Source organism: Equus caballus, chromosome 19 (genome assembly GCF_041296265.1).
Source record: "Equus caballus isolate H_3958 breed thoroughbred chromosome 19, TB-T2T, whole genome shotgun sequence".
NCBI classification, from domain to species: domain Eukaryota; kingdom Metazoa; phylum Chordata; class Mammalia; order Perissodactyla; family Equidae; genus Equus; species Equus caballus.
Genome location: NC_091702.1, coordinates 64345272 through 64373062, shown reverse-complemented (window position 1 = coordinate 64373062; position 27791 = coordinate 64345272). Strand labels below are relative to the sequence as shown.

The 27791-nt window shown below is 39.5% G+C and overlaps 1 protein-coding gene across 12 annotated transcripts in view; it reads right to left on the bottom strand.

Moving 5' to 3' along the window:
• IMPG2 (interphotoreceptor matrix proteoglycan 2) overlaps positions 1-27791 on the bottom strand; it is a 66800-nt gene that overhangs the window by 21610 nt on the left and 17399 nt on the right. For all 12 annotated transcript variants that reach the window (XR_011429307.1, XR_011429308.1, XR_011429306.1 and 9 more), the window contains 7 exons: positions 24205-24254; positions 23207-23289; positions 18601-18762; positions 14963-15021; positions 12922-12942; positions 6415-6659; positions 3444-3529 (listed from right to left, as the gene is read on the bottom strand). Coding sequence is in view for 9 of the 12 variants with exons in the window: in XM_023623859.2 (XP_023479627.2) it covers positions 3444-3529; positions 6415-6659; positions 12922-12942; positions 14963-15021; positions 18601-18762; positions 23207-23289; positions 24205-24254 (706 nt within the window). In the remaining 3 variants the exon portion in view is untranslated. The remainder of the gene's footprint in view (positions 1-3443; positions 3530-6414; positions 6660-12921; positions 12943-14962; positions 15022-18600; positions 18763-23206; positions 23290-24204; positions 24255-27791) is intronic.

Below are 27791 nucleotides of genomic sequence, written 5' to 3'. Positions count from 1 at the left end.
TTAGGGGTAAGCACGTGCATATGTGTGAACATAATAAAAGTATCAAATTTTAGAACTAGAAGGACTCTTAAGAAACTTGTAGTCTAATTTTGCCTATTAAAGATAACGAACTGAGTTTCACAGAAGTGAATTGCCCACCGTCACAAAAAACAGAGAAAAAAATCAGAACCAGATTCTGAGTTTCTCAAGTTCTCAGTCCCAGTGCTTTGCCACTATGCACTGAGAGATAAATACAGGTGTATACACCCATATGGCAAAAGAATTCCCAGAGGAGAAACTAGAGCTAGCAGACTTGGTATCCATTCTCATTCGGGCTAGCATATGTCCACAGGTCTCAAAGACCCAGGGGACACAGGGGCTGGCCCCGTGGCCGAGTGGTTAAGTTCGCACGCTCTGCTGCAGGCGGCCCAGTATTTCATTGGTTCAAATCCTGGGCGCGGACATGGCACTTCTCATCAAACCACGCTGAGGCAGCGTCCCACATGCCACAACTAGAAGGACCCACAACGAAGAATATACAACTATGTACTGGGGGGCTTTGGGGAGAAAAAGGAAAAAAAAAAAAGATCCAGAGGACACAAAGGGGAGGGAGACAGGAGAGACCGTTTTCTAATATTTAAATGTCTGCTCCGTTGAATAGGAGGCTGTTCATATAGACAGAAAAGTTTCTTCCTTTCCCATTTCTTTTTCTAGTAGCTAAAACCATATAAGCTTCAGGGAAAAGTAAGAAGTCCTTTTGCTCAATACCAAGTTCTGTTCCTCAAAAAAGAGGTTTCAATAAAGACACTTAGACATACCAGGGAATTCACTTTTTTCCTCTTAATTATCTAAAACCACTTCTAGAGATGTGTTAAACCCACCCATTCTTCCAGCTGAGTCAGGCATAATTCATATCCTTGCAAATGCTAAATGTGCATTTTTTCAATTCCAAGTGAGATGGCTTAAGCCCTTTAACCCGTGCTTAAGAAATTGAGTTTAATCAGACAGGGCCTAAGACCCAACACATATTAGGAAAGCAGTTCAACCCTCAATGGAAAAGAAATCCTCAAGCAATATATACGATTTCAACATATCTAAAAACAAAATGCCTTTTCATTTCATAAAAATTAAAACAATACATATCTTTAATAAAAGTCAAGCAGGCAACATAAAAAGTGAAAGTAAACAATTTGACTTTTTAAATAAGGAAGACCACCTATTCTGAAAAGGTAGCCTCTAAAACATGGCATGGCGATGAAGCTGTTGCAGACATTCTGAAAGATGTACACACACAGGCCAGGAACAGCACTTCATTTATTCTTATAGGAATAGATGTTCCCATAGTAACAAATTCAACTCATGAATTCTTCTTTTAGTTCAATGTAGCATATTAACAAGTTTAATATTATATTGGCCAGTTTCACTTCTACTAACGCCAAGTGAAAGCTTGCTAGTGCTATAGAAAGCATACTGTGCAACAAGTGATTTTCCAAGTCGGATGCCAAAAGGGGTCAAATTCAATATCCCAACATTCCTACTACTAAAATAATTTCTAAAAATCAAATCTTGTAAAAAAAAATAAATTTCACTTCTATAAAAGAACAAAATCTTGTTAACAGTTTGCCAGAAAAGAAGAGGAAGAAAAGAAGCAATAACCAGATGCTTCTAATTAATCATTCTTTTTTTCGTGTCTTATTATCACTCATTCACATCCCAAGGTCTCCTCAAATTGTTAATTACTATTACAGTTATCACTATTCAACAAACGAGGGGATGGGCTTAAATGCAAATGGAACCACAGATCAGGCCACATAAGTGAACAGTGGAGCCCAGCCAGTCGGTGTTTGCCATCATAAAGAGGCAGCCTGTTTCAGCCAAGCTCTAGCTACTTCCTCAACAGGCGAATGTGAACTTCATGATACCAGAGCTTCCCAGTTTTCAAAAACAAGTTGGAAATGTGCATGTTTATGCAAATATCTCCTGATTTTTAAATATTAGCTTTTTTTTCTTTTAATTTGGCCCCAAAGCACACGCCTACAGCTGCATCCAGCCGGCTGGTCTCCAGTTTGCAATCTCTGGCTTATATGGAAACTCCTGTCTTTACAACATCATTCTAAAATATCATCACAGATCTTCTGCGGTTAGAGAACCCCTGAGTTGAATTCGATCAGAAAGACTGGAGACTAGTGGGTCCATGTTCACAGTGACTCACCGCTCCCTGCCACTGCACCCTGGATGGACGTCTATGACAGCATCTCCTTAACTCTGTAGAAGTCTGTCTACTACTACCAGACTGGAAACTTCTTGTAGGCAAGGCCACACCCTTATTCATCTTAGTTTCCCCAGCACTTGGCACATGAAAAGCACAAAATAAATATATTTGAATGAATGAATAAACAAACACCAAATGAATATAATCCCTGATGTCAATCCCTCTGGAAACTTTTTTCTCCAATATGGAACTCGGTGACACCACATTTCAAAACCGAGTTGCTCTATAACCAAGTAGAAGAAATGGCCGCATATATCAACAGTTAAGTGAATTTGGGACATTCTAAATGTTCATTGCTAGATTAAAGCCAAGAAACAAGTATTTCAAAAACCTTACATGAGACAGAAAAGCAATCTCAAGAGGGTGGGAGGGGTGAGGAAGGTAGAGGAGCCCCTGCTGTGTCTCTGTGACAATGAAAGGCTCGTGTCCTCATGGTAAACAGGGAAGTCTCTCGTGGGGTTGTGGTCATGGTTGCCACTGTTGTTGCTGCTTTAACTGCACTTGAGGAGCCACTTTCTCTTCTCCTGGAGGCCTCTCTATAGGTGAAGTGGCAAGTGGAGGTCAGGAGGGGCGGAGGAGAGCCCAGGGGAGCAGAGTGGTAAGAACAGAATGGAAAGTTCATCCCAAGCTGCTTCTGGGCAAAGGGGAGTGTTCTCAGCCCAGGCTGGAGGAGGCCTGGTCACAGCCCCTGTCACTGGTCAGCTAGCTCGTATTTTCACCCTTCCTTCTCTCTCTTCCGTACACACACCGTTCTACATGGTCTGGAGCTTAAACTTTTTCTTCAGTACAATCATTGGAACAAAAATCTATACTCTGTACCTCTGTACATCAATTTATAGTCTTGGTTATAAAAACTATTTCTGGGTAACTTCTAGAGAACAACTCAGTGGGCACTTATAGCTTAATCATCACCAACAGTATGAACCATCAATAAGTTTTCTACCATGTGTGAAGTTTGGCAATGCCCGATGTGTGGATTTCACTTAACCACTGAGGAAGGCTTAAATTTTCTGAACCATTACTTGGGACCCATTAGCTGACAACTATGAATAATGTTCCAGGGATGAAGTAAGAGAATATTTGAAATAGAAACAGCTCAGGAAATTCATGATGCCAAAGTCAGCAGGTGAGGGTACAAAGAAGAGAAGCTTGGGGGCCTGGTTCTAGGCATAAAACATAGAAACACACTTACCAGAATAGACGGTGGGGTTGCCTGAAGACTTGAACGTTGGGTGTTCCAAACTAGGTCTTCAGTTTGGGGAAGTAAAACCCCTCTTACTGAAGAAATAACAATATTAAAGAACTTTTTAGTTGAGACACTATTGTATTTGAGGTTCAGCAACAACTAAAAGCCAAGTTCTTCGTCTTTGTAATTTAGATTTTGGCAGAACAGATAGGGGAGACCTGCTTAGAAAATGCTTGCTACTTTATTCAGCTATTTTACTTATATTAGACAACCTGTCTGAATTATAAGACTCCAACATAAAATTAAGATTCTTCCCATTATTACATCTAGGACACTTCTGTAACTATTTCCTTTCCTTTCTCAACCAGTTTTTACTCTTTTCAAGATTCTTATGAAGCAGTTGTTTTTAAATTGATTTTTTTTCATTTTAATAAGAAAGTTGATCTGAAATTCCAACTCATTTTGGTTGACATTAAGAATGGAGAAAATTACACAAAACAATTTCCTTTTTGGCAGAAAATGCCTTTGCAAAATGGGATAGGACACCAGAGAGATTATCACTATACCGATATTAAAGAGCAATAAAGTTAACAGAGTATATTGTATGATTTAATTCACGGAAGGCTTATTGAATCCCTGCTAGTTACTACAGACTTGGATGAAGTAGAGGCTAGAAACATTAATAAAGCCAAGTTTGTCCTGTGGAAGTATTCCTTATGTCAGAGAAATAACTAAATTATAAAATGATGTGAGGGGCATATACATATACAACGTATGGGAATACAGACAAAAAAAGAAGTTGATTTTGCTTGGAGGGGAGAGGGAATCAATATAAGCTAAAAAGAAGGGACTGCCTAAGCTAAAAAGGAGGGTGACCTGGTGTATGCACCAAAAATAAAAGCAGAACCTCCCTTTATTCAGCTGTTCCCACTGGCCTGACATTGAGGGATCAGTCAGAAGCCAAAAACCCTATTTGATTTAAATATTTTCCAAAACTCTTTTTCAACTGTGTATACAGTTATCTTGTCTTCTATGAAGAAGAGGGCCATGTGATCAAGGAAGAACATATCCCTGGAGATGATGATCAAGCTACCTAGAAAGCTGCAGCCATTCAGAACTCTGAAATTGGCATGACAATAGAAATGGATTTTAGGGACAAAACTCTGAGCAACTGAAACATACATCTAACGAAACGTCAAAGAGCCTGAATTAGTTCGTACTGCATATCCTAAAGCTTTCCTTGAACTCGGGTGGAAATTCTGAGAGAGTTGCTGACCTCTTTTTTAGGAGGAAGCTCTACCCCCAGGGTCCACATAAAAGGAAGACTTTGCCACGCTGTTTGTAGATTTAATTTCCTAACATCCTCACTTTGCCTGTTGCACACCTTAATCCTCATGCTACCACGACCCTGACCTTGGCATTTGCACCTTCTGCTCCAGTTAGGTTCCCATCTCCCTCAGGTCATGACCTCCTAGCTCTACTTTTTCTCTCTTTGATCCCAATATCCAGATTCCTGGAACCTTCTGCCTACATGCTGTCCCCATAGACAGCTCCCAGCTAGTCTGTATTAGCCTTGCCAAAAGGACTTCAGCAATTTCAGATTATAACAAGCCTCTTCTCTTTTCACTATTTCATCTGGCTCCGGTATTCCAACAAGATTCAACAATGGAAAAGGAGCATATGAGGAAGTGAGCCCAGGGTACCTGCACTGCTCCAAACACAAAGGCTCCCTAGTGTTTTAGAGCTGACAGCTTAATATTGACTCTATCATCCAGTGAAGAGAGAGTTTCTCCACTTTAATGTCCTACGTAACCCGTATGAAGTCTAGGCCACTCTGTGGCCCTGTCTCTGCAGAGCGTCACACTAAAGAAACATCAGTCCAGCAGCCAAAATAATCGAAAACCAATTTAAAGTTTTAGTCCAGCCTTTCAAAAGATATCTTATTTAAGAAGGAATTATACATAATAAAATTGTATTAAAATTTTTTTCTCCGTTGTGACTATTTTGTTTATTTAGACACTACACACTCATGTGCCCAGAGGCAGCGGTAGCTGCCTGAAAAGATACAGGCTCTGTTCTCTTAAAAACATGTGGGAGTTGGAGAGGCTGTAAACATGCATCACTGTTACTTAGTATTGCTTCTCACTTGTGGATTTTCCTCTTTGGCAGCCAGTACTTTTCTCATGAAGTCACTTCAGTAAAATATACTCTGCTGGACATTTTGAAAGCTAAACTACCAACAAGCGAAGGAATCATGCAGAAACAAACACAAAGTAGCAAGTAAGTCAACAGGACACCAAGTCCCTGATGAGTTAAGCTGTTGCACACTAGTAACCAGACTCTCAACAAGCTTTAGTCCCAGGTTGACTAGGCCACTCTTTAGCCTCTAAATCCAGAGTGGTAAACCTCTCTTTGATGATCCCAGATCCACCTGTTGATTTTGGATCATAACTGGATCTCTACAGCTGCCTGAATTCAAACAGTACTGGATTCTCTGGGATTCCGCCCAGCATCCATGATCAGTTTTTCTTTGACCAAGATCTTCCCTCAACCTTCCTGAGCTGCTCTCTCTCTCCTGCTCTCAAGTAAGCTTTTACCAGCTGACCTTGCTCTGCAAAGGTAATGTCTTGGTTATCTGGGCAGCACTATAACCTGTTTGAAGTCATATTTCCAGGTACTACTTTCCTTTTTTTAATAATTTGCTTCCATTTCTCTAAACTATTTCTAAATATCATGCTGTGCTCCACTTTCCCCACTCTTTGTGACCTTCTGTCTACAAATATTCCAGGAAGCTCCTGATTGATCTACCCAAAATAGCTGCCTGACTAAAGCTCCACTCATATCAGGATGGCTTCTGTCTCATGCAGTCTAGAGAATGCTCAGAACCACATATATTTAGGGAAATAAGTTTTCACCAGAGTATACTGGAAAACAAGCTAAAACTATACAAGGACTTCATGATGGATATCAAACTCACCATTGATAAGCTGAAGGGAGTCAGGATCTGGATTCAAAGAGGAGTTCCCCAGCAAGAAATTCTGGTGCAGTGTCTCAGCAATATAATCTCTGAAGTTACTAATTGTATAAACAGCAGTGGGCTTATCGTCCAATTCTACAAGGCCATGGTTTTCCACCTTGTTGGAGTGAAGGCTAATTAGGTCCCAGGTGGTATTGCTAATGGCCTCACCATTGAAGGTAACTGCATAGTGAACATCTATGCCTCTATGGATGAAAAGAGAGAAGAGATTAGGCCCCGCTAAAGAAACACAAAGAAAGGAGCTTTGAGCCCATGGAGAACAAGCATTAGACCTAGAGGGAGAGTCTCAAAAAGCATGGATTGCATCACCCTTCTCTGCAGACTCTGGGCAACCAATAGCCATCCCTTCCTCCTTCCCAGAGAACAGAGGGTCATAGCTCTAAGAACATGGAAAGAGTTCTAAGGAGACCGCAGAGTTAACCCTGCAGGATACCCGAGCATCTTCTTCCCCACATTCTCACCCCTTCTTTCTTCCTGCAGAGCCAACTGCTCCTCTCTACTATGAGCCTACTCCCCCCTTTCCCTGTTAGCATTTCACCTCCCTGATTTAAAAACAAAACAAACAAAACCTTCTAACTCCACCCAACAACTGGTAATCCTTTCATATCTTTTTATTATTGTTGTTGATGAATTCTATACAACAGAGGGTGAGGCAATGAAGAAGCTTAATTACTATGAACTAAAACATAGTTATTTATTGTGAAAGGAAAATATGAAATACTTGGAAATAAAGCAAATTGATGATTTATGATTTCTTTTCAAATATCATGCTAGAATATTTTCTAATATGACAGTTATCTAAGTCTCTCAGGAGACATACTTTTGTTTGATAGCCCAGAAAATTTACAGCTCTATAAAGTTGAATACTAAATTGTAAAAAACTACTACCATGTGATTGGTTTTTTGGCTTGGTATAAATGATAACTCCAAAGTTTACAAAATACAAACTAATTTTGTAACTGAGTAATCCTTTCCCAGTTTACTATATAAATTTCTGTTTTTCAAATGCTCTAAAAACCAGCTTTTATTTTTCTGCTGGCTCCTTCATTAATGAGTTGAAGAAAGCCTTGACAGGAGCTAACAAATAACTTTGTGAATTGGGCTTTCTTCACTATCTACCTTTTCATGAGCAAACAAAGAGAAGATTTCTCAAAAGATAGAGAGAAAATAGTTAAGTAAGAGTTGATGTGTCATTTGATATTTTCTTGAATAGTCATTTTGGGGGAATAACATCAGAATATAAAATTTTTAAGCCAATAGGAATACTCCGTCTAGACTCTAACTCAGATTTCTCTAACAACTAAAAGCTAACATTTGGGGGCTGGCCCAGTGGCACAGCAGTTAAGTTTGCACACTCTGCTTCAGTGGCCGGGGGGTTCACGGGTTCAGATCCCAGGTGTGGTCCTACGCACCGCTTATCAAGCCATGCTGTGGCAGGCATTCTACATATAAATTAGAGGAAGATGGGCACAGATGTTAGCTCAGGGCCAATCTTCCTCAGCAAAAAGAGAAGGATTGGCAGTGGATGTTAGCTCAGGGCCAACCTTCCTCAAAAAATAATAAATAAATAAATAAAATCTAACATTTTGTAAGTATATTGTGACAGGTATTTCACATCTTTTATCTCACTTAATTTTCATAATAACTGTATGAAGCTTTTATTATCTTCAGATTACTGTTGAAGAAACTGAACTTTAACAAAGTTAAAAGACTTGCCTAAAATTTCCCAACATATAAGTGGTAGAGTCAAGATCCAAACACAGATAGGCGTGACTCCAGCACCTGCCTTCTGAACTACTCTGCTGTGCTCTTAGTAGCTTTAATTAAACTATTGTCAGAAACAAGTCATTCTGAGGAAAGCTTTGCTTTAGTCATCGCCCTGGCTTCCAGCGAGTCCATAAGACACAGCCCTCAGAGGCAGTGCCCAGCAAGCCACACCAAGACTCCTCCTGAGGATAGAGAACACCGCCTTCCCAAAGGTAAACCAGTCAAGACAGACATGTGAGGGAAACAATTTGCCCCTTCAGACATTCTGTAGGAGTAAAATGACTCCCAAATCAAAGCTTACAAATAAACTAAGCACTCCCTCCTCTGAACTTACTTACATATTCCTTGATTTTACCCTTTACTGTTTTGTAAAAAGATTTCATTTATAGTGACTGCCTTTCAGTCTCTCCTTGAGTTTCTATCTCCAATGTTGAGCTTGGTACCTCGCACTGAGGGGTACTCAGTGCCTACTAAATGAAGAGAAATCTATACTTGCCTGAACATAAAAAGAAAACTGCAGTCTAACCAAGGTATTCACATACACAAAGAAAAAGTATCAACATAAGGAAAATGGCCTCAGGGAATCTAAAAAAAATTAGTCAACTAATTTATGTTACTATTTAGTAGAAAGCTTCTGACCAGTGCATTGAGGCTTCTTGTAAGACAGATCCCTAGATTGGAGATGCCTACAAAAGGCTAGCATGGCTTGATGACACTGGCCATTAAGATCACTCAACTTCCTTTCTCTGATTTCAAGCTTGCAAAGGGAACTTTTGATTTTAACTCCCTACAGATTTTCCAATGAGGAAAGAATGCATGAGCCAGCCAATGCAATAATTGGTCGGTTGACAGATATATTTCTTGCTTTAAATAGATCAATTGGCATCCCAGAGAATGCATTGTATTTTGTGGTTTGGCAAGCATGCATCAGTCTTAAGAGATCTCTTCCTCCTGGGAGCACTGGGAGTTCTGGACCTGTCCTGAGCCTGCTTGCTGCAGGTCACACCCTGGACTATAGGAGACGCCATGACGGTGACATCCCTCACTTGCTGTACAAACAGCCAGGCCTCTTTGATGATCCTGGCTCCTCTGAGTGACTTCAACAAGGTTTCCCTCCCAGCCCTGATTAGCTGTTGCTTCCAATGGAGTGGTTTGGGGCGCTTTAAGTGGTAATTGAGCATTTTGATACCCTGATGCTCTACTAAGTGCTAAGACATCTGCCTGTCATCTAGAATTCCCCTCAATCCATTAATATCTCATGTCAAAATATGTTGATTCATGGGTAATTCCTGATCTTCTTTTGTAAAGAAGATAAATTCAGTAAAATATGCTAAAATAATCAAATGATAGCTCCAAAATAGAATAAAACAGTAAGAGGGACACCTACTGGTCAGAACTGATCACACCATATGTGCTCCAAGTATCGAGCACAATCCCTGGCTCCTAGGAGTTCAATAAATACTTTTGAAAATAATGAAGAAACAATGATCAACTTTATTTACTAATGCAGGCAGAAAAGACAATTGAATTTGTGCCGCTTAAATGGCAATATGGGATACTCCTGCCTTAATCTGAAAGATTTTTAGTCTCTAAATATGAAAGAGTAATTTTTCACCCTAAAGAGGTCTGTGGGATGGACCATGGCTGTATCTCCAGAAAGCTTCTCCTTGGGGTCTCTGCACAACCTATTAACATGTTAACATGGCTCTAAGACACTAAGCAGTGATAAGGAAAAAAATGGAGAAGAAAAGGCTGTGTCTGTCAGCACTTGAGTTGGTTCCTGGGCTCTGCAGAAAATCAGACAAGGAGAGTCAAGTCTTCCCTGGGAATCTACCATGTGCCTTGCATGACTTTTAAATATCACAGGGAGAAGAGCAAGAGAAATGTTCCTGGATCAAGAAATCTGTGCAAATCAGGCGATCTGGATTGGATTACTGCCCTTACTCTTTATGGGCAAAATGTAATTTGTCTCCCAGTGTATCCCTTGGACATCTAAAAATAAAACTACTATTATAATCTACCTTGTCTAGTGAGGATAAATTTATTAAAGAAGATAAAATACCTCAGAGAGATATTGCAATTTATTACCATGTTTTTGTCCTGGAAAGAGAACTCAAAGATATGCTTGAGGCGTCAGGAAATCATCTATTCTCAGAGCTGAGAACTTCACTATGACCCAGAACAGACCGAGTTCTGGCATGGTAAATGGAGTAGAGACGTCTCAGGATGAGTGACAGAGTAAAAGAAAGCCCAGAGGCCAAGGGAGTACATACGAAGCAGAAGGCACACTGGTAGACCAAACATGCTCTGATTGAAGAAAGCTGTGCTGGCTCTCCACACTCAGCAACTCCAAGCTAACCAACCACCACTGTATGTATCATCAGCTTTCATCCTCTCCACTAGACTGAAACAGCTGCTACCGAGAGGAAACTTCCTCTGTCTGACAGCTACTTCCGGAGAATCAATCATGGGAAGGTGAAATTTACCCTTTCTTATTCTCGCAGCTCAAACACCTTGATCAGCCATTTGACATGATTTTAAATAGGAAAAATAATGGTATCATATCTCATTAAGATCAATCAAAGTAAAGATAATGCAGAGAAACTCAGACATCCCTTCTTCGATAACACTTCTTCTGTGAGGAAGAAGGCACACACTTACAAAACCTGAGCTGAATTTTTTTAAGCGTATATACCAGGTAGACATATTGTTGATTCACTTCCAATGGTTCAAACCAACTAACTTAAAATAACGTGTGCATCCTGAAAGAGGTATAAAGCAAACAGAAAATCTCATGTGCATATAAATGCTTACAGAGAATGACAGACAGAAGTTATATGTTATATATACAGACTATTTCTGAGCCACACATGTATTCATACGCAGCTCAAAATAAAAATATACCAAAAAGTTATGAATAAATTGCATCAACTGGCTAATATGTGACAATACTGAACAACTGTGGAAACTGTACCTATAATAACAATTCCATCATAAAATCTAATGCCGGGGCTGGCCCTGTGGCCGAGTGGTTAAGTTCGCGTGCTCCACTGCAGGCGGCCCAGTGTTTCATTGGTTCGAATCCTGGGCACAGACATGGCACTGCTCATCAAACCACGCTGAGGCAGCGTCCCACGTGCCACAACTAGAAGGAACCACAATGAAGAATATACAACTATGTACCGGGGGGCTTTGGGGAGAAAAAGGAAAAAATAAAATCTTAAAAAAAAATAAATAAAATCTAATGCCTTCATATTGAATTGTTGTCTGTGACTCAGCACTCAGCAACCAGATATCATTCTTTTGATCAAAAGGTTAACATCAGTGTTTGGGTTGTTTTAACACTGTAATCACCCAAGAGGGCAGCAATTAAACAATTAGGACTTCTGATTGAGTACTGACCATCGACACATATGCCTATGATACATACACACAGAGCAGTTTACATATACTAGGAGCACAGGAACCCAAATTCCTATTACCTTGGTCAAAATGTCTGATACCACCTACTCACAGAATTTATGGCAAATCAGTTTCTCTCTCTGAGGCAAAATTTCCTCACTCCAAAAGGAGAACTAATATTAATTCTTATTTTCACTACCTCACAGGGATATAAGAAAAGAAAATGAAAAAAAAAAAGAACCAGTCCTTTGACATATCTTTGAAAGCACTTTTCATTAGACTGTGTGATCCTGGAGGATGGAGACCAAGAGTTATTCATTTTGTAGGCATAGAGTTTGCTCAGTTACTAGGCACTTAGTAAATACTTGCTAAAATAATATAAATGAAAATGAGGAAGTCAGGAAGCCCTACTCAAAAGTAAGATATTACAATGAAGGAATATTACTGGATCTCTAAACATGTCCCTATTTAGCCTATGAATTTGCTTCATAAATTCTATGGGACACTTAGTGATCTTCCAAGAGAAAGTGAATTTTAAATAAACTTAAATCAAAAGGCAAGAAGCGACAAGCAGCCTTCACAAGGGGTACTGACTATGCTTCTATATTATACTTCTAAGAAATTCCAGACAGCAGATGCTCTTGCAAATGAACTTATTATAGAGATCAGCTTTCTCCCCTTCATTCACCACTTAAAGTGACACTTGATAATGTCATTGAATGACATAGGATACTTGAAAGTGTTTACATTAATGCCAGTTTTTATTCCTATTTTAAATTAAGTGTAACTCAATATTTAAAAGTACTTGCCAGTCAGCAGTCTGTGATAGGGGTCTGTAAGTTATAGCCTGTGAGCCAAATCAAGCCCACTGCCCATGAGTTTATGGATTTCATATTTTTAAATGGTTAAAAAACATCAAAAGAAGGACAATATTTTGTAACATGTGAAAATCATATGAAATTCAGATTGCAGTGTCCATAAATTAAATTTTATTGAAACACAGCCACACTCATTCATTTTCAAGGTATTGCCTACATCTACTTTCATCTGATTTCACCTGGCAGAGTTGAGTTGCTGCCACAGAGACCACATGCCCTGAAAAGTCTGAAATATTTACTACCTGACTCTTAACAGAAAGTCTGCCACTCCCTGATCTGCAAGGAGATGGACAGTGATACTGAAAGTCATAAAAGAATTGAGCCATGATCCCTTGGACTGCATTTTCTAAACTATTTCCTCATTCAGTGGACAGTATAGAAATGTCAAAAAGTACTCTACCTGCCATTATCCTTGGGGGACCTGAAAATAAAAATTGAAAGTGTTAAGCAGAGTTTAACACAGTTATAATTGTGACATCACTGATTTAAGCACAAGTTCTTAATATATTTCCTCTGAAATGTTTCCTTAAATGAAAATGCTTGCATAGTATCAGATGCTGACAAATTCCTATAGATTGAAGGAAGTGAGCAAAGGTGGAGAAAGTATTCTATTTTAAAATCAATAGTCCTTGACATCTTTAAACTTTGTTAAAAATAAACAATTCACGTAAATTTCTCTCTTTATGAATAAACTTTTTTCAATAAATCAGCAGAGTATGCCAGTTGTTGGCATTAACAAAATTAGGGACCGTTTTTTGGGGATACATTGTGTTATGCAGAATTAAATGAAAAGAAAATCAGATGGTATACAGTAGGGTGCTAAGGGGTTGGCAAAAGGTTAGGGCTGACTAACCTATAGGATATTGCATAGCCCTTAATAGTTATTTATTTTATGCAACAGAAACTTAACAGAACTTCCCATGGGCCAAGAACAGAGCTAAGCATTTTACAAAAATTAATTCACTTAATCCTCATTGAGATTAGTAGGGACTATTAGTATCCCCATATTACAGGTAAAGAAACTGAGGAACAAAGGAACTTAAATAATTTACCTAAAGTATTTCAAAAGTATTCTTTAATGAAGCAGAATTAATTGGTAAGTTGTCTTTTTTATACAACTAAGAAGTTAAGACTTGGTAATTTACCTAAAACCAGTCAGCCAGAAGTGCCAAAGGCAGGATTTGAACCAAGGCAGTTGGCTCCAAAGGCCATGTTGCCTCTCCTGTGCTGCCAAATGAGAGGGGTCTTCAAAGGCCTCGCATTCTCAGGGTCTCCTACGACTTTTGATCATAGCTAGAGACGGTATTCCGTGAAAAGTGCTAAGGGGGAACTGGGCCCCTGGTCATGGCGCCAGATTAGGTGGAGGGTCAGAGTTTACTATGCCTTTCTCTCCCCTGCACCAATAACCAGGTGAGCGTCCTGAGGTAAATTATTTAAATTCTCTGTGCTCTGGTTCCCTTATCAGAAAAAATGAGGATAACAACTATCTCACAATATGGCTGCTGGTATTAAGTTATAGATATAAAGCTTGCCACACTGTAAATGCTATGTCAGTGCTTGCTGTTATTTCTGGTAAACCCAGAAGTCGTGACCAGAATATACCAAAGTTAACATGTTGACACTGTTAATTATGCTGTGAGGTTGCACATGTCCCTGATCCAGTCTCTGGCCCACAGCTGTCACCCAGTGCTCTAAACCATCAGAGCACTGAATCTAGCATGGAAGCTCAGAGCAAGAGCTATAAACTTGGCTATCAGCCACTTCATTTCAAACTCCCTCCTCTGCTGCTAATTTACAAGCTCTCTGACTCTGGGCTAACACTTCATCCTTTTAACCCTGTTTGCTTGTCCGAGAGGGTTGCAGATTAAGTGAGCTGAGGAATGTGAGGTGCCCAGTACAAAGTATTCACTCAATAAATGTTCACAAGTACTATGCCGCAGGTCTTAACCAGGGAAGAAATGTCTTAAAAGCGGTCTCTGATGTACTCAGAACTGTATGTTTGGAATGAAGATGAATGCATCCTCTCCAGAGTGGCCTCACACCAAGATGTCAAAGTCACCTCCATAGACGATTGAGAAGCTTTAGTAGGATGCGGAGGGCACATCTAATCTGACTTCAAGCTCCCCTCAGTGCCCAAAAGAAAGCAGTGTTACTGGTCAGCAGCCAGCTGGGGACATGAATTCCTAAGTTCTCACCCTTTGCCCAGCTCCAGATCTAGTATGTATCCTTGAATGCATTATTTTGCCTTTTTCTAACTCAGTTTCCTCAAGCGACTGAAAAATGAGCATTAGGAACATGAATTTACCAGCAACAACACTGAATTACAGCATTCAAATCATTTTGAATTGTTGTTAGAGTATATATAATAAATACAAAAGAATATTCAATTTGAAATAAAGAGTGCCACTGAACGTGTGCATTTTTAGAGGAAATCTATTTACCTGAAGTCAAGTACACGAATGCCCTTGTAGCCCGGTAACCCAGAAAATGCATTTTCAACCTGTTAAAAATAAAAATAAAATTTATAACTATGTAGAAATGTGAAAAAGTACACAGCAAATAACACTTACATGAGTAGAATATAAAATGCACTGTTACAACTATTAGAAGCGTGTACACATACACAGACACACATGGGTCAGAAAGTTATTAAGAAAACTATAATAGTTACAATGTTAGAAAACAGATTTTACAACAACATTGCCACATTTTTCTTTTTCATTTTGTCTTTTAAGGTTTTAATGTGCTTTAATATTAATTTTTTTCCAAGTTATCAAAAGCGTACTTCTTATTGGCAAAGGCACTGTTTTTTGCCTTACATGATGAAATGTGAAAAAGAGCACTAGTTACAAAAGAAGCTCTAATAGCACTTTTAAATGTAACTGTTTGGGTTAGACATCTGGCTGCAGCACACACACTGACAGTCAGGAGTTCATTTCCTGTAAGCGTCAAGTGTGGTGGCACCTGTTTCCTGTTCCTACAACACAAGCAAACTGTCCACACAGTCACCACTAGGAAGAAATCTGCAGGCCTGGGCCTAGCCCCCCGGAGAGAGGCCTTGTTGACTGGCTGTCAGGAAGGAGGTTATGAAGGAATGACCAGGTAACTTAACTGGTAAAAAGATCAATTTACGAGCCTCACATCTGCAGGAACCAGTGTTATTACTGAGTCTTTAAAATCCAGTCACATAACTCAATATGAGCTTAGTGACTGGAGGGAGGAAAAAGAACGCTAGGCTGGACTAAAGATCTAAAAAGTAATCAGGTGATGCACTAATACATATTTTAACAAAATTGAACACTTAGACATTTCAGAAGGTGACAATATCGCCAGATAAGTCACTGTGGGGCCAACACCAGAACAAGGGAAGTAAATGCCACTGGGTTTTGGGGACATCTCTGGGCATCTGCTTTTAAAACCAAGTCTGTACATAATCAGGAGAGTGGGATTTTTTTTTTAAATCTTGCTTTACTGAAGATCTTCACACTTTAAGGACAAAGAACCCAAACCCATGAAACTTTCTGGCTATAATAATACGCCTTGTTTTCTTCTCTGAAAGAGGAAGTGCCACAATTCTTGGAGGATGGGGTGGGATGGAATCTGCAGGACTAGGAATCTAAAGACTGAGGGTTAGTCCCAGCTGTTTTTTCTGGCAGAATGGCCACAAACAAATCTTCTTTTATAGAACTAATACCCACCAACCACATCCGTTTTTGTCAGATTAAAATGAACGGAGAGGAAAGTACTCCGTTAACTGCAAAGTGCCGCATGCCTGCATGTTATTACTATCACTAAACTCATCTCATTTTGGGTTCTGCCAGCTCTGGAGTCCCAACACATACAGGTATTCCATCTCAACACATCCTGCTAGCCCCTGCACAGGCGTCCAGCTGTCTTTCATTAACATCAAGAGTAACAATAGGTACAATTTGTTGAAGGACCGCTGTGTGCTCGGTACCTGGCAATATTACTTTTAATCCTGGCAACAATCCCAAGATACACATATTTTCCCAATTTTATAGATGAGAAAACTAAGACACTGAGATGTCAACTAACTTGCCCAGGATCGCACATTTGGTGAGTGAATTAATCAGAATTTATTCGATCCCAAATCTCTCTAACACCGAAGCCCATATTCTTCCCACTGAATTACATGCCTCTTCCTCTCTGCCCCGACTCACGATAAACATGATTTAGAGTTGGGACGAAGACTGGGAAAACTGTGAAGCTCATCAGAACTTCTCACCTGAATTAAAATGACGGGGACTCTATATGATACAAAGGAAAGAACACTTTGAAAGGAAGGAGGAGGCCTGATCTTCCCTTCTCCTCCTAGAGGCCGAAATGACCACGAACAAGTTTCTTGCCCTCCTGGGCCTCATCAGTGAAATGGAGACACTTACCCACATGGCTGCTATTAGCATACAGACATCCGTAGCCTGCAGAACATAAAGTGCTATGCAAGGCGACTGTGTCGATACCGTGGCTGTCCTCAGGTACCTTCACCCCCAAGCCTACTACACTGACCTTTCCCTCTTTGATGTCATACTTGGTGTTGTCCCAAGGTCATTTTACTCTTCTCATAAAATAAAGAGTAATAGCTCCTGAACCTCAATCCTCTCCAAGCAGGCTTTCTTTTTCCCTGTGTCTTCCAATATTACCTGAGAAATAATATTGAAAGAACAATCCGTCTGACTGTGCCCAGAAAGGTGACAGCTGGAGAGCCCTCTCAGTGTGCAGCAAACATGGTGACAGGACTCTCAAAGACACAACCTCTGACTCTGCTGCTCCACACAAAGTGGCTATTAGTAGACATTTTACTTCAGGCAAAGGGACAGGGATGCAGAGATAGGCCAGAGAAGGAACTTTCATGGGAGGCCCAGACTCTTCATCACTTTCAAATCACCTCAAGCCAATGGCTACTCACCTCATAAAGTCCCTACTGGAGATGTTTTTCAGAGTGTTTATTAGACTTTCTCTAAATATGCAGTCTTTCAGTGCAATTGTTTACCCAAACACTGAGGTCTATTAAAGGTGCTTAATCCAAGAGCAGAGAGAAGCAGACAGCTGATCCAAGACACTATCTGATGCCAGATGGCCATGGGCCTGGCTGACATTTCTTCCACATACCACACAGCCTCACGACTTGGCCACACAACTAGGAAAATTGGTCATCTGACCTACACTGCCCACGTCTGAGGGCTGCAATGATGCTGTTTGGCTGAGAGATGCACATTTTTATTTCTCACCTAGACACAGTGTCTAGGGAAGGACATTAGTCCAAGGTAACAGAACTGAAACACTTGGCCCAGGAGAACCCCATCGAGAGGGAATGGAAAAGAAATCAGCAGACAGAGGGGACATGGGCACTCAATGCCTTCCTACGCAAGAGCAAATGTGTACAAGAAAGGGCCAAGGAGGGGTCATTTCTGACTGAAGGACTCTTGAATTCAAGCCCTATATCGAATTCTCCCAGAAAGTAAAGTTGTGGGGTAGTCTAATGCATGATTCTTTAAAGAAACCCCTTTTTAAAAAACGCTTGCAACCAAGGAACAGAAATACGAGGTAAATTTACTTTCCACTGGACACCTTTTTGTCCTTTGAACTTGGTATCATGTATTACCTATGCATTAACTGCTCAAAATTTTCTGATTTTAAAAAAGAATACTAAATATGAAATTAAAGAAATCAAATTTAATGCTCCCTCAAGAAAAACAATACACTGTATGTAATTTCTCAAAGATGCTCATTTCTCCAAATATTGTCAAATTAAAACCATGCCATAGAACACATTCTTCCCCAGCTGTGCAGTGAAAGTTGGAAATAGCATTTATTTGTTAGCAGATGGCAGATGTGTGCAAGATTTTATTTTAATGAAATAACTCATCTGTCTTTCTGTGAACTTTTCACAGAGCTTTCTGAAGAAATGGCTAAGGCACCACCCCAGAACCAGGCAGATGGAAAGCTTAAATCCTAAGCCTACCTTTAACCAGCATTGTGAATGTGGGAAATTGACAACCCCAGCAAACTGTCTTGTTTATAAAAAAATAAAATAAAAACAAACAAAAAAATCACCCACCTCTGAAATAAACTCTTCTACAAGATGCTGGTGGTAGAAGCTGGAGGGATCCTGTAGTTCCTCCTTGTATTGCTCCCCTGTGAGGTGGACACTGAACTCTGCAATCTGCTCAGCTGCTGCTTTTGTGGGTTCTTCTATCACATTCTCAATTTCATTACTAATCTGGATTTTTAGAGAAAGAACAAGAAATGTCAACATTTACTCATTCAATCAACACATGTTTACTGTCTACTATACGCCAGATACTGTGCCAAAGGCAACTTCTGACGATGATCTTTTATATAGTATTTGACTTTGGAACTAATTAAGTGGACGTTAAGACATGGGCTCATATTAACATTACTGTGCATTTGTCCATTCCTCTGAATACACAATGACTAGCTCAGGGAAACACAGAAGTTTCCACAGATAAAACATCAAAGTTGACCATCTGAAAAAAAAAAAAAAAGAGTTGACTATGCTAAAATGATCACCTAAAAATAGCCTAGAAAGGTGGTTCACAAACTTTTTGGTTTTAGGACCCCTTTAAACTCTTAAAAACCATTGAAGAACCCAAAGAAGCTTGGATTTTGTGGGTTATATCTATAGATATTTACCAACAAGTAAAAAAGAAACTTTAAATATATATATTAATTCATTTAAAAATAATAACAGGGGCCGGCCCCGTGGCCAAGTGGTTAAGTTCGCACGCTCCACTTCAGCGGCCCAGAGTTTTGCCAGTTCGAATCCTGGGCATGGACATGGCACCGCTCATCAAGCCAGGCTGAGGCAGCATCCCACATGCCACAACTAGAAGGACCCACAACTCAAAATACACAACTATGTACCGGGGGGCTTTGGGAGGAAAAGGAAAAAAAAAATCTTTAAAAAAATAAAAATAATAATAAACTCATTATATGTAAAAATGAATGACATATTTTGCAAACTAAAAAGTGCAGTGAGAAGAGTAACACTGTTTATATTTTTACAAATTCTTTCATGTCTGACAATGGGCAGCAGCTGGATTTTCACATCTGCTTCTGTATTCAATCAGTCGCAGGATGTTGTTTCCACTGAAGTATGTGAATCAAACCCAGCCACAGAGATAGGTACTGGGAAAGGAAGGAATCTGGCAATAGTCTTTTCAGATAATTGTGGATATTCTTGTTAGATACTACACCAAGCTCAACAAGGGGTAGTTTCTTAAAGGTTGGGTGCTACATGGATTCTGAAACCATATCAGCAAACTTTTTGTTCTCTGTAACACCAAAATCCAGGTCTTCCAGTGGCCAAAGCTGGAATAATTTGAGCAAGAAAATAAATATTGGATTATAATCCAAAAAATAAAATAAACATCGTGAGTCTGTATTGACACAAATAAATGATTTAAAAAATAGATGTAAGAAAAATGACAATAGTTTCTCACAGAAGAACTGCAATTAGTATGTGTAGAGCGAATGAGGGAAATAGAATATTAATAGAAAATCATTATTAAAACACTACAATGACAAATCCTGCATGGAAGATATACTGGAGCTCATCTAATCCAAGGCCTTCTATTTTGATACACACACAAAAAAAACAAGATTAGAAGAATGGCTAGCCTAATAAATTTTTTTTAATGTTTTTAATGCATAGGTGGTTTGCAAGAAAGTAAAGAAAACTCCAAGGGGGTCAAGAAAGATTAGAAGAATACAGAGAGGTGATTCAGTGTTGCATGCATACATGGTGTATCTGCTGATCCCTTGTGACCTAGGCTTTAGTTTTAAGTACTACCAAGGGAGAGGATAGAAAGTTGAAGGTCTGTATATGTTAAAAAGTCAGATCAAAGACTCCCACATAAAGGATTCTAAAAACTCAAAAGACAGTTTGAACAACAAACTAGACTAAGTTGAAGGAAGAATTAGTGAACTAGAAGACATACTTAAATGCAACAGAGAAATAAAGTTATTAAAGAGTGGTTAACAGACATAAGGGATAAAATGAGGAGGTCAGACAATACATCTAATCATGAGAGGTAACAGCTGAGAATTTCTCCTATACCCATTTTTGTGAAACTCCCTACTGTATTTGGGAATCTGCAGTTTCACAAAAATGGGTATGGGGTATACTTATGTACATTTATTTTGCTTTGGATTTGTACTTCCTTAATGTAAGGCTTTATGTCTACAATAAATTCTGAGACATTCTCAGCTGATATCTCCTAGGATTATACATAGATATGGGCAGATAGATATAGACATATCTTAAAAGTAGACAAGAATACATTTAAAAGGGACAGTGGGTCCCTTTTAAGGGTGTCACAATGTCCTGAAGCAAAAAAAAAAAAAACCCAGGCAGTTAAATTTATTATTTTTAGTTCATTGTAGATATAGTTATGTTTAAGTTCACTACATCATAAACTGCATATAGTTAACTCTGTTAATGCCTATTTTCCTTTTTGAACTGATCCTTTTTGTTGTCTTTATAGAGTCCCACGTTAAAGAATCCCTTGGGGGGAAGATTAGGAATTGTATTTGCTTTTCTGTGCCTTTAAGAAGTCTGGAATAATTTATAAGAACATAACAAAAGCCAGTGGGGCTTGGGGAAGCAGTGGTGCAGTGAGTGGAAACGGAGCTAACATCTGCTAATCCTCCTCTTTTTGCCCTGAGCCAACATCCGTGCCCATCTTCCTCTACTTTATATGTGGGATGCCTACCACAGCATGGCTTACCAAGTGGTGCCATGTCCACACCCGGGATCCGAACTGGGGAGCCCCGGGCGGCCGAAGCAGAACGTGCGCACTTAACCGCTGCACCAACAGGCCGGCCCCAGCAAGCATCTTTTATAGTTATTATTTTTTGACCAATGTGAATGTGATATCTCTGAAAAAATAAGCAAATAAGCCAATAAAAGGACTTCAAACAAAAAAAATAGACACAACGGCCAGGTTACCCATAAAGGAATAACAACTGTACTGACAGCTGAATTCTCAGTAGCAACAATAAAAGATAGAAGATAGTGTTTTGCATAAAACCTTGACAAAAACAAAAAAAAAATGTAGAATTTCATATAGCTTTAAAATATCTTTCTAGAATAAGGGAATAATAAAGAAATTTCTGGGTGATCAAAAACTGAGATTGGACTCACTGAAGAGACTCTCATTAGAGTAACATCAGAAGCATACATTTCAGAAGGAAAATTCTTTCAGAATAGAGGTCTAAAATGCAAAAAAGAATCTTAATAAAACAGAGCGGTAAACATCTGGGTAAATGTAAAGCAAACGTTAACTTTATAAAATAAATATAATACAGTCTAATTTGTGGGATTAAAAAGAGAAAAAAAGAACAAAAATACTGGAAAATAGAACATAAATCAGTACAGAGACCATCTGAATTGGAGTGCTCTAATGCGTTGCTCAGGATAAGGATAAATATTTTGGAAAAACTTCGCTAGATTAAATATAAATTATAACTTGCAACTACTGATAGAAATAAAGTATATAATTTCTAAAACAATAAATGGAAAAACGTATTATGGAAGAAGCTGCACTATAAAACCGTACCTTGGGCTTCATTTTGAACTAGAGGTACATGCAATATAATTCTTGATAGGTATCTCTGTACCATTTTGTTCTATAAATTGGCTTCAGATCTTCCTCTCTGTTTTGGATATTAATGTTCCAATTGATTATACACAATTCCCTCATTTCTATTATAGAGAATTCTATCTCATTCTATAAATGTTTCCAGACCTAAATAATAACTATTCTGTCTCAAGTTGAGAACTACAGCACCACTTCTTATTCAGTCATTCACAAATATTTATCAAATGCCAGTATTTTCTGGCACCATCTACTTTGGACACAGATGTACTGAGGGTAAGTATTGATTCTGGCATCCACTCAGGGATCCAAGCCACCACCAACCTCGATGAGCGACAGGGAGGGAGGTGCAGAGTGGGCAACTTAACCTGATTTCTCCTAAGTTAAAACATCCAGGCTGGGAAGAGAAGGAGCAAGGTAACTAAACTGCGTCTTTCCAGTGGATATGTTCCATCAGATACAACACAACGCTGTACATCAAGGAGCCTAGGATTTACGAATCCCAACATTTTAAAAATGTATATTTAACAAAATTTCTAACAAAATGTTCCTATCTTCTTGGGCAGTGTACACTTTTAAAAAAGAAGTCTGAATGTGACAGAGAGTTAATGTTATTTAGTGGAACAGGTTACTATTAATAATGATGCATTTGAAAAGCAAGGTGTTTCTTGATTTTTAAACTACACATAAAATCTGAAGAGAAGGCCAAGTCCTGATCTATTAAGGGATAGAAGAACATAGGTAAAAATCCCCTTAGTAAATTATGTCACACAGCCCCCAGGAGACAGTGGGTTTACCATGATGACAGTGCCCCAGGCCCCAAGTCATTTCGTTTACAATTTGAAGCCCTCTTTCGCCAAAATCAGATTTAATCAGCTCTCCAAGGAATCTCAGATTCTTTTTAATGTACTAGTTTTGGAATCTACAACATTTCCATAAAGGGAACCACATGAAGTCTTGTGTAGTCTGACACCGGAATATAAATCTCTCCCACTCCCTGTTCTCTGTGTTAGAGACTAAATAGCAAAACAGAGCAACACCCACACTCTCCTCTGGCCTCTCCAAGCTGCTCTCCCAGGCACCTTCATAGGAGGTCATCTCTGGGTACCGAACACTGAGAACAGCGCCTAAGCAGAAAAACAAAAACATGTGTGTGAATTGAGCCCCTCACCAAGTCAGAATTCAGGTCAGGAAAAAAGGAACGGACTTCAAAACCATGCCCATAAGTCATTTGCTTTTTCATCCTGGAAATTCTGCGCATTATAACCTCAAGACACATTTGCACAGAGTCTTCCCAGAACAAAAAATAACTACAACCCATTCATTCATTCAACAAGCATTTATTGAGCACCTGCTATATGTCAGGCTCTATGCAAGATGCCAGGGACACAGATGAAGTCCCTGTCCTGAAGGAGCTATCTAGGAAAGCGGGCGGACAGTGAAAGAAGCAGCACTACCGGAGACGGGAAGCAGGTGAAGGGTGGGCCCTGGCCATGAATTGATAATTGTTGAAGCTGGGCCTCATTGTGCTATTCTGACTACTTTTTGTATATGTTTGAAATTTCCAACAAAGAGGAGCTTGTTAAAAAAATTAAAAATAAAGAAAGTAACTACCAATTTATAGGAAATACAGAAGCCAAAGGAATATGTTAAAGTATACCACAGAATGCAATCAGAAAAATCCTAACTCTGGGAAACTCCACAAAACAAGTGACAAATGGTGGAGCTAGAAAGGTTCTACCTGTTGATGTGGGTGGTAGTCACAGAGTATGCGCCCTAAAGTAATTCTGCAGGTCGTACATTTGCTTTAAGCAGTTTTCTGATTTGTATTATGCTTAATAATTAAAGATTTTTAAGCACCCACAACATAATGCCATAAAATAAGTGAAAAAAGAATTACTTTTTCTTGAGACTCTTGAAGATATGTGGAGAGAGAAATGTGGTGTTTTTTAAATGTGAGCTGAAAAATGTGCTTGCTTGCAAGATTGTCTTAAACCATAAATAAATTAAAAAGAAAAGTGAATAAAAGCACAAAAGCAAACCTCCCAATGTTGAGGTATCACCAACAGGAACCGGAGATGACAATTCAAGGCTAGGAAAAAAAATGATTAGAGTTAATAAAACAATAGAAATGTGAGGGTTTATTTGTTTTGTTTTGTTTTTCCAAAAAGGACTTCACTAGCTTTCCAAATAAGGATGCCCAAACCAAACTACTGAGTAGCAAAATTTTAAACAATAGTCTTCATAACTCACTTATTTTACATTTATCAATTCCTACTCAGCTAGAATCACCCACATAAAGTACTCCTCTACCTACTATCTCATCATCCTGTTTCATTTCTCCTCAGTTCTTATTACTATGTGAAATTATTTTGTTCATTTATTTATCTATTTCTTTATCTCTGTCTCCAACCCCTTAATCCTCAAGAATGGCTTTGTCCAGTATGGTAGTCACTGGACATACATGGCGATTTAAATTAAATAAAGAGTAAAGTTCAGCTCCCCATTCACACTAGCCACATTTCAAGTGCCCAACAGTCACCTGTGGCTAATGGCTACCACACTGGACACACAGTAAAGAACATGTCCATCATCACAGAAAGTTCTATTGAACAGAACTGCCCCCTTAGAATCTAAGCTCCACGATATTAGGGACCTTGCCTGCCACATTCTTGCTGTGTCTCCAGCTGAAATAGTATCTGCTGTTTAATAGGTATTAAATAGATATTTCTGGAATGAATGAATAAATACTATTGGCAAAGCAGTGTAAAAGACACTTGGCACATAGTTGTGAACAAAATGCCCATGGTCTATGGAAGTTACAGTCTCACAGGAAGTAGACACCAAATAAATGATTACAAAGGCAACGAGTAGTACAGACAGGACAGTCTGGCTGCTAAGGGGAACGTATCAGCATAAATCTCATCTCATTTGAGAGACCATAGAAATCATACGTTTTTTATATAAAGAAAGTCAAGCTTAGAGAAATGACTGGCTGTAGGCCACATGGCTAATAGGCTTCAGGTCTCCCAACCATCCTCAACCACGTCACCCTGCAACAGCAAGCAAAGAGTAGAAGACACCTGAGAAAGCCGCCACCAAGAAAGTGGGTGTCTGTAAGTCCCTATCTCCTCATGCCCCAAAATTTAAATTCTAACAATTTGGGCAAGTTTTAGAACTTTAAAGTTTGCATGCATGTCCTAAGGGGAAAAGGCTGTTCCATTAACCTTGTTCAAAGGGGCTGGATGGTGATTACATCAGTTTTCAACACATAGCAATTGAAAACTCTCTTCAACTTTACAAGGATCAGATCCTAAGGTGACTCCATCACAGTCAAAACTGTCTCCCTCACAGACTTGCCAATGGTCCAGTGAGGCCCGTCTTCAGAACCACTCCTTCAGACTGCCCTGCTGCTCTAAATTAGGTCAGGGCGGGTGGTAGGGAGGGGTACTCAAAGCCACAGATAAACCTGGCGCACATCTTGAAGCATCAATTTTACTTGAAGCATAGGGAGGTGGGGACCTAAGTAACAACTGATATGTGATTCAAAATATTTTAATATTAAAACAAACACAGTAGGGGCTGGCCCGGTGGCACAGTGGTTAAGTTCGTGTACTCTGCTTTGGCAGCCCAGGGTTTGCTGGTTCAGATCCAGGGTGTGGACTTACACACCACTCATCAAGCCATGCTGTGGCAGCATCCCACATAGAAAACAGAGGAAGACTGGTACAGATGTTAGCCCAGCAACAATCTTCCTCAAGCAAAAAGAGAGGACTAGCAACAGATGTTAGCTCAGGGCCAATCTTCCTCACCAAAAACATCCCCCCCCAAAATGGCTATATTGTGGATAGAACATAAAGTTTAAATGAATATTAAGGTAAAATATAATAATACAAGGACATTTCATGACCGGAACTAGAGTGGGGGAGTCAACTAGCACTATGTTCTCTAAACTCCCAGGCTTTGGTAGAAAATTTGACAAACGTAGATTTAAAAAAACTCACCATAAAGAGTCCTCTGGGTTTTCAAAATATTATTTAGAAAGAATAACACATTAAACCATTACACCAAACCTATCACTGTTGGTTATTTATAGTGCATTCACAGGAAATTGCTTATAAGTGAGCTGTCATTTAGAAGAACCCAAAGGAATACGACATTGAGATAAGTTATTATGATGAGTGACGAGCAGGGGAAGGCCTGGGTGATGAGAAGGCGTCGAGAGGCTTCTTGGGCTGCAGGAAGGAGAGCTCATAAAACGGGATTCAGATACGCTGGGAACAGACATTAAGATAACCAGGCCAGAAGAGGGTCTATCAGCTGTCCAAAAGGCAGAACCCCTTCCCTATACCTCATTTTATAGACAAAAAATCAAGGCCCAAATGGGTAAAGCAATTTTCCCAGGGTCACACAATGATTCAATATGGGCTAAGACCATATCTAAAATCCCTAACTGTAAACAGTTCCCCTTACAGCTAAATTTACTGAGTCCTCATCATGTGTCAAGCACTGTGCTAAGTGGTTTATCTTGGTTAACTCACAAAGACCTTAAGAGGAAGATACTATTATCCCCACCTATTCAGATGAGAAAACTAACGCCAGAAGAGCTTAAGAATTTGCTCTGGGTCACAGAGCTAACCAATGGAGGACCTGTGATGTAAAATAGGTCCATTCGATTCCAGAAACCTCACTCTTACCCACCTAATTCCTCACAACATGGCCTTGATGTGACCCATACCTTCTAGAAGGGCAACCAGGATGGTTTCACTTGGTCTTAATTATACCTACATAAACTAAACAACTCAAAAGTCAAAGTGTGTAAGGTCCCAGAAAGAGGAAGGGAAAACCAGTCAGATTTGGAGAGATGTGGAGAGCAAGCAGGTATGAAGAGCAGAGAGATCAAAGCAAGACAAAGTGGCCAAGCACCATACGGTAACTAGAATGGAAGGAATGGTGTGGCAGAGAAAGCAGACTTCATCTGGGGTCGGTCAAATCGTCCCCACCTCAAAGTTAAGCTAATTCTCTAAGTAAGCATTCAGAACAGAGAAGTTTGCTTACTCAGGATGACTAGCTTTCACTTACTGAATTCAAAAGAACGTTATTTTAATGAGGATAAGCAGGCAACTCACAATTATTCAAATCACTTATCAAATCACACCCCAGCACTTAAGCCCTCCCCCTCCCACTCCCCTTTCAAAGACAGTAAGGAACACTTAGGAATCCTTTCACGTTTTCTCACCAGGTATGCCTCCTGCAGGGACCCCTAAGATGTCACTCACAAGAGAACTAGAACACAGTTGCATTGAGTTTCGGGACAGAAATGCTGCTTCATTTCCAGGCCAAACCACAAATTTGAAGTTGTTCAGCTAAGACTTTTAGCTCAATACTAGCAGCAAACAACCTCCTACTGTCTCATTTCCTCAGCTCATCCAGCACAGAACTTATTCCTCACTCCTACTGTCTAACCATTCAGTGGAGTTCAGATGGGATTGTGTCAAAAGATACCACAGCCACATGGAACCTAAGCTCAGAAATATAGTGAAACAAGCCAACCACAATTTCATATCTAGATTACTACTCCCCTTGACAATTTTCCATACTTTGCTTTGCTCTTGAAGCTGTTAACTGT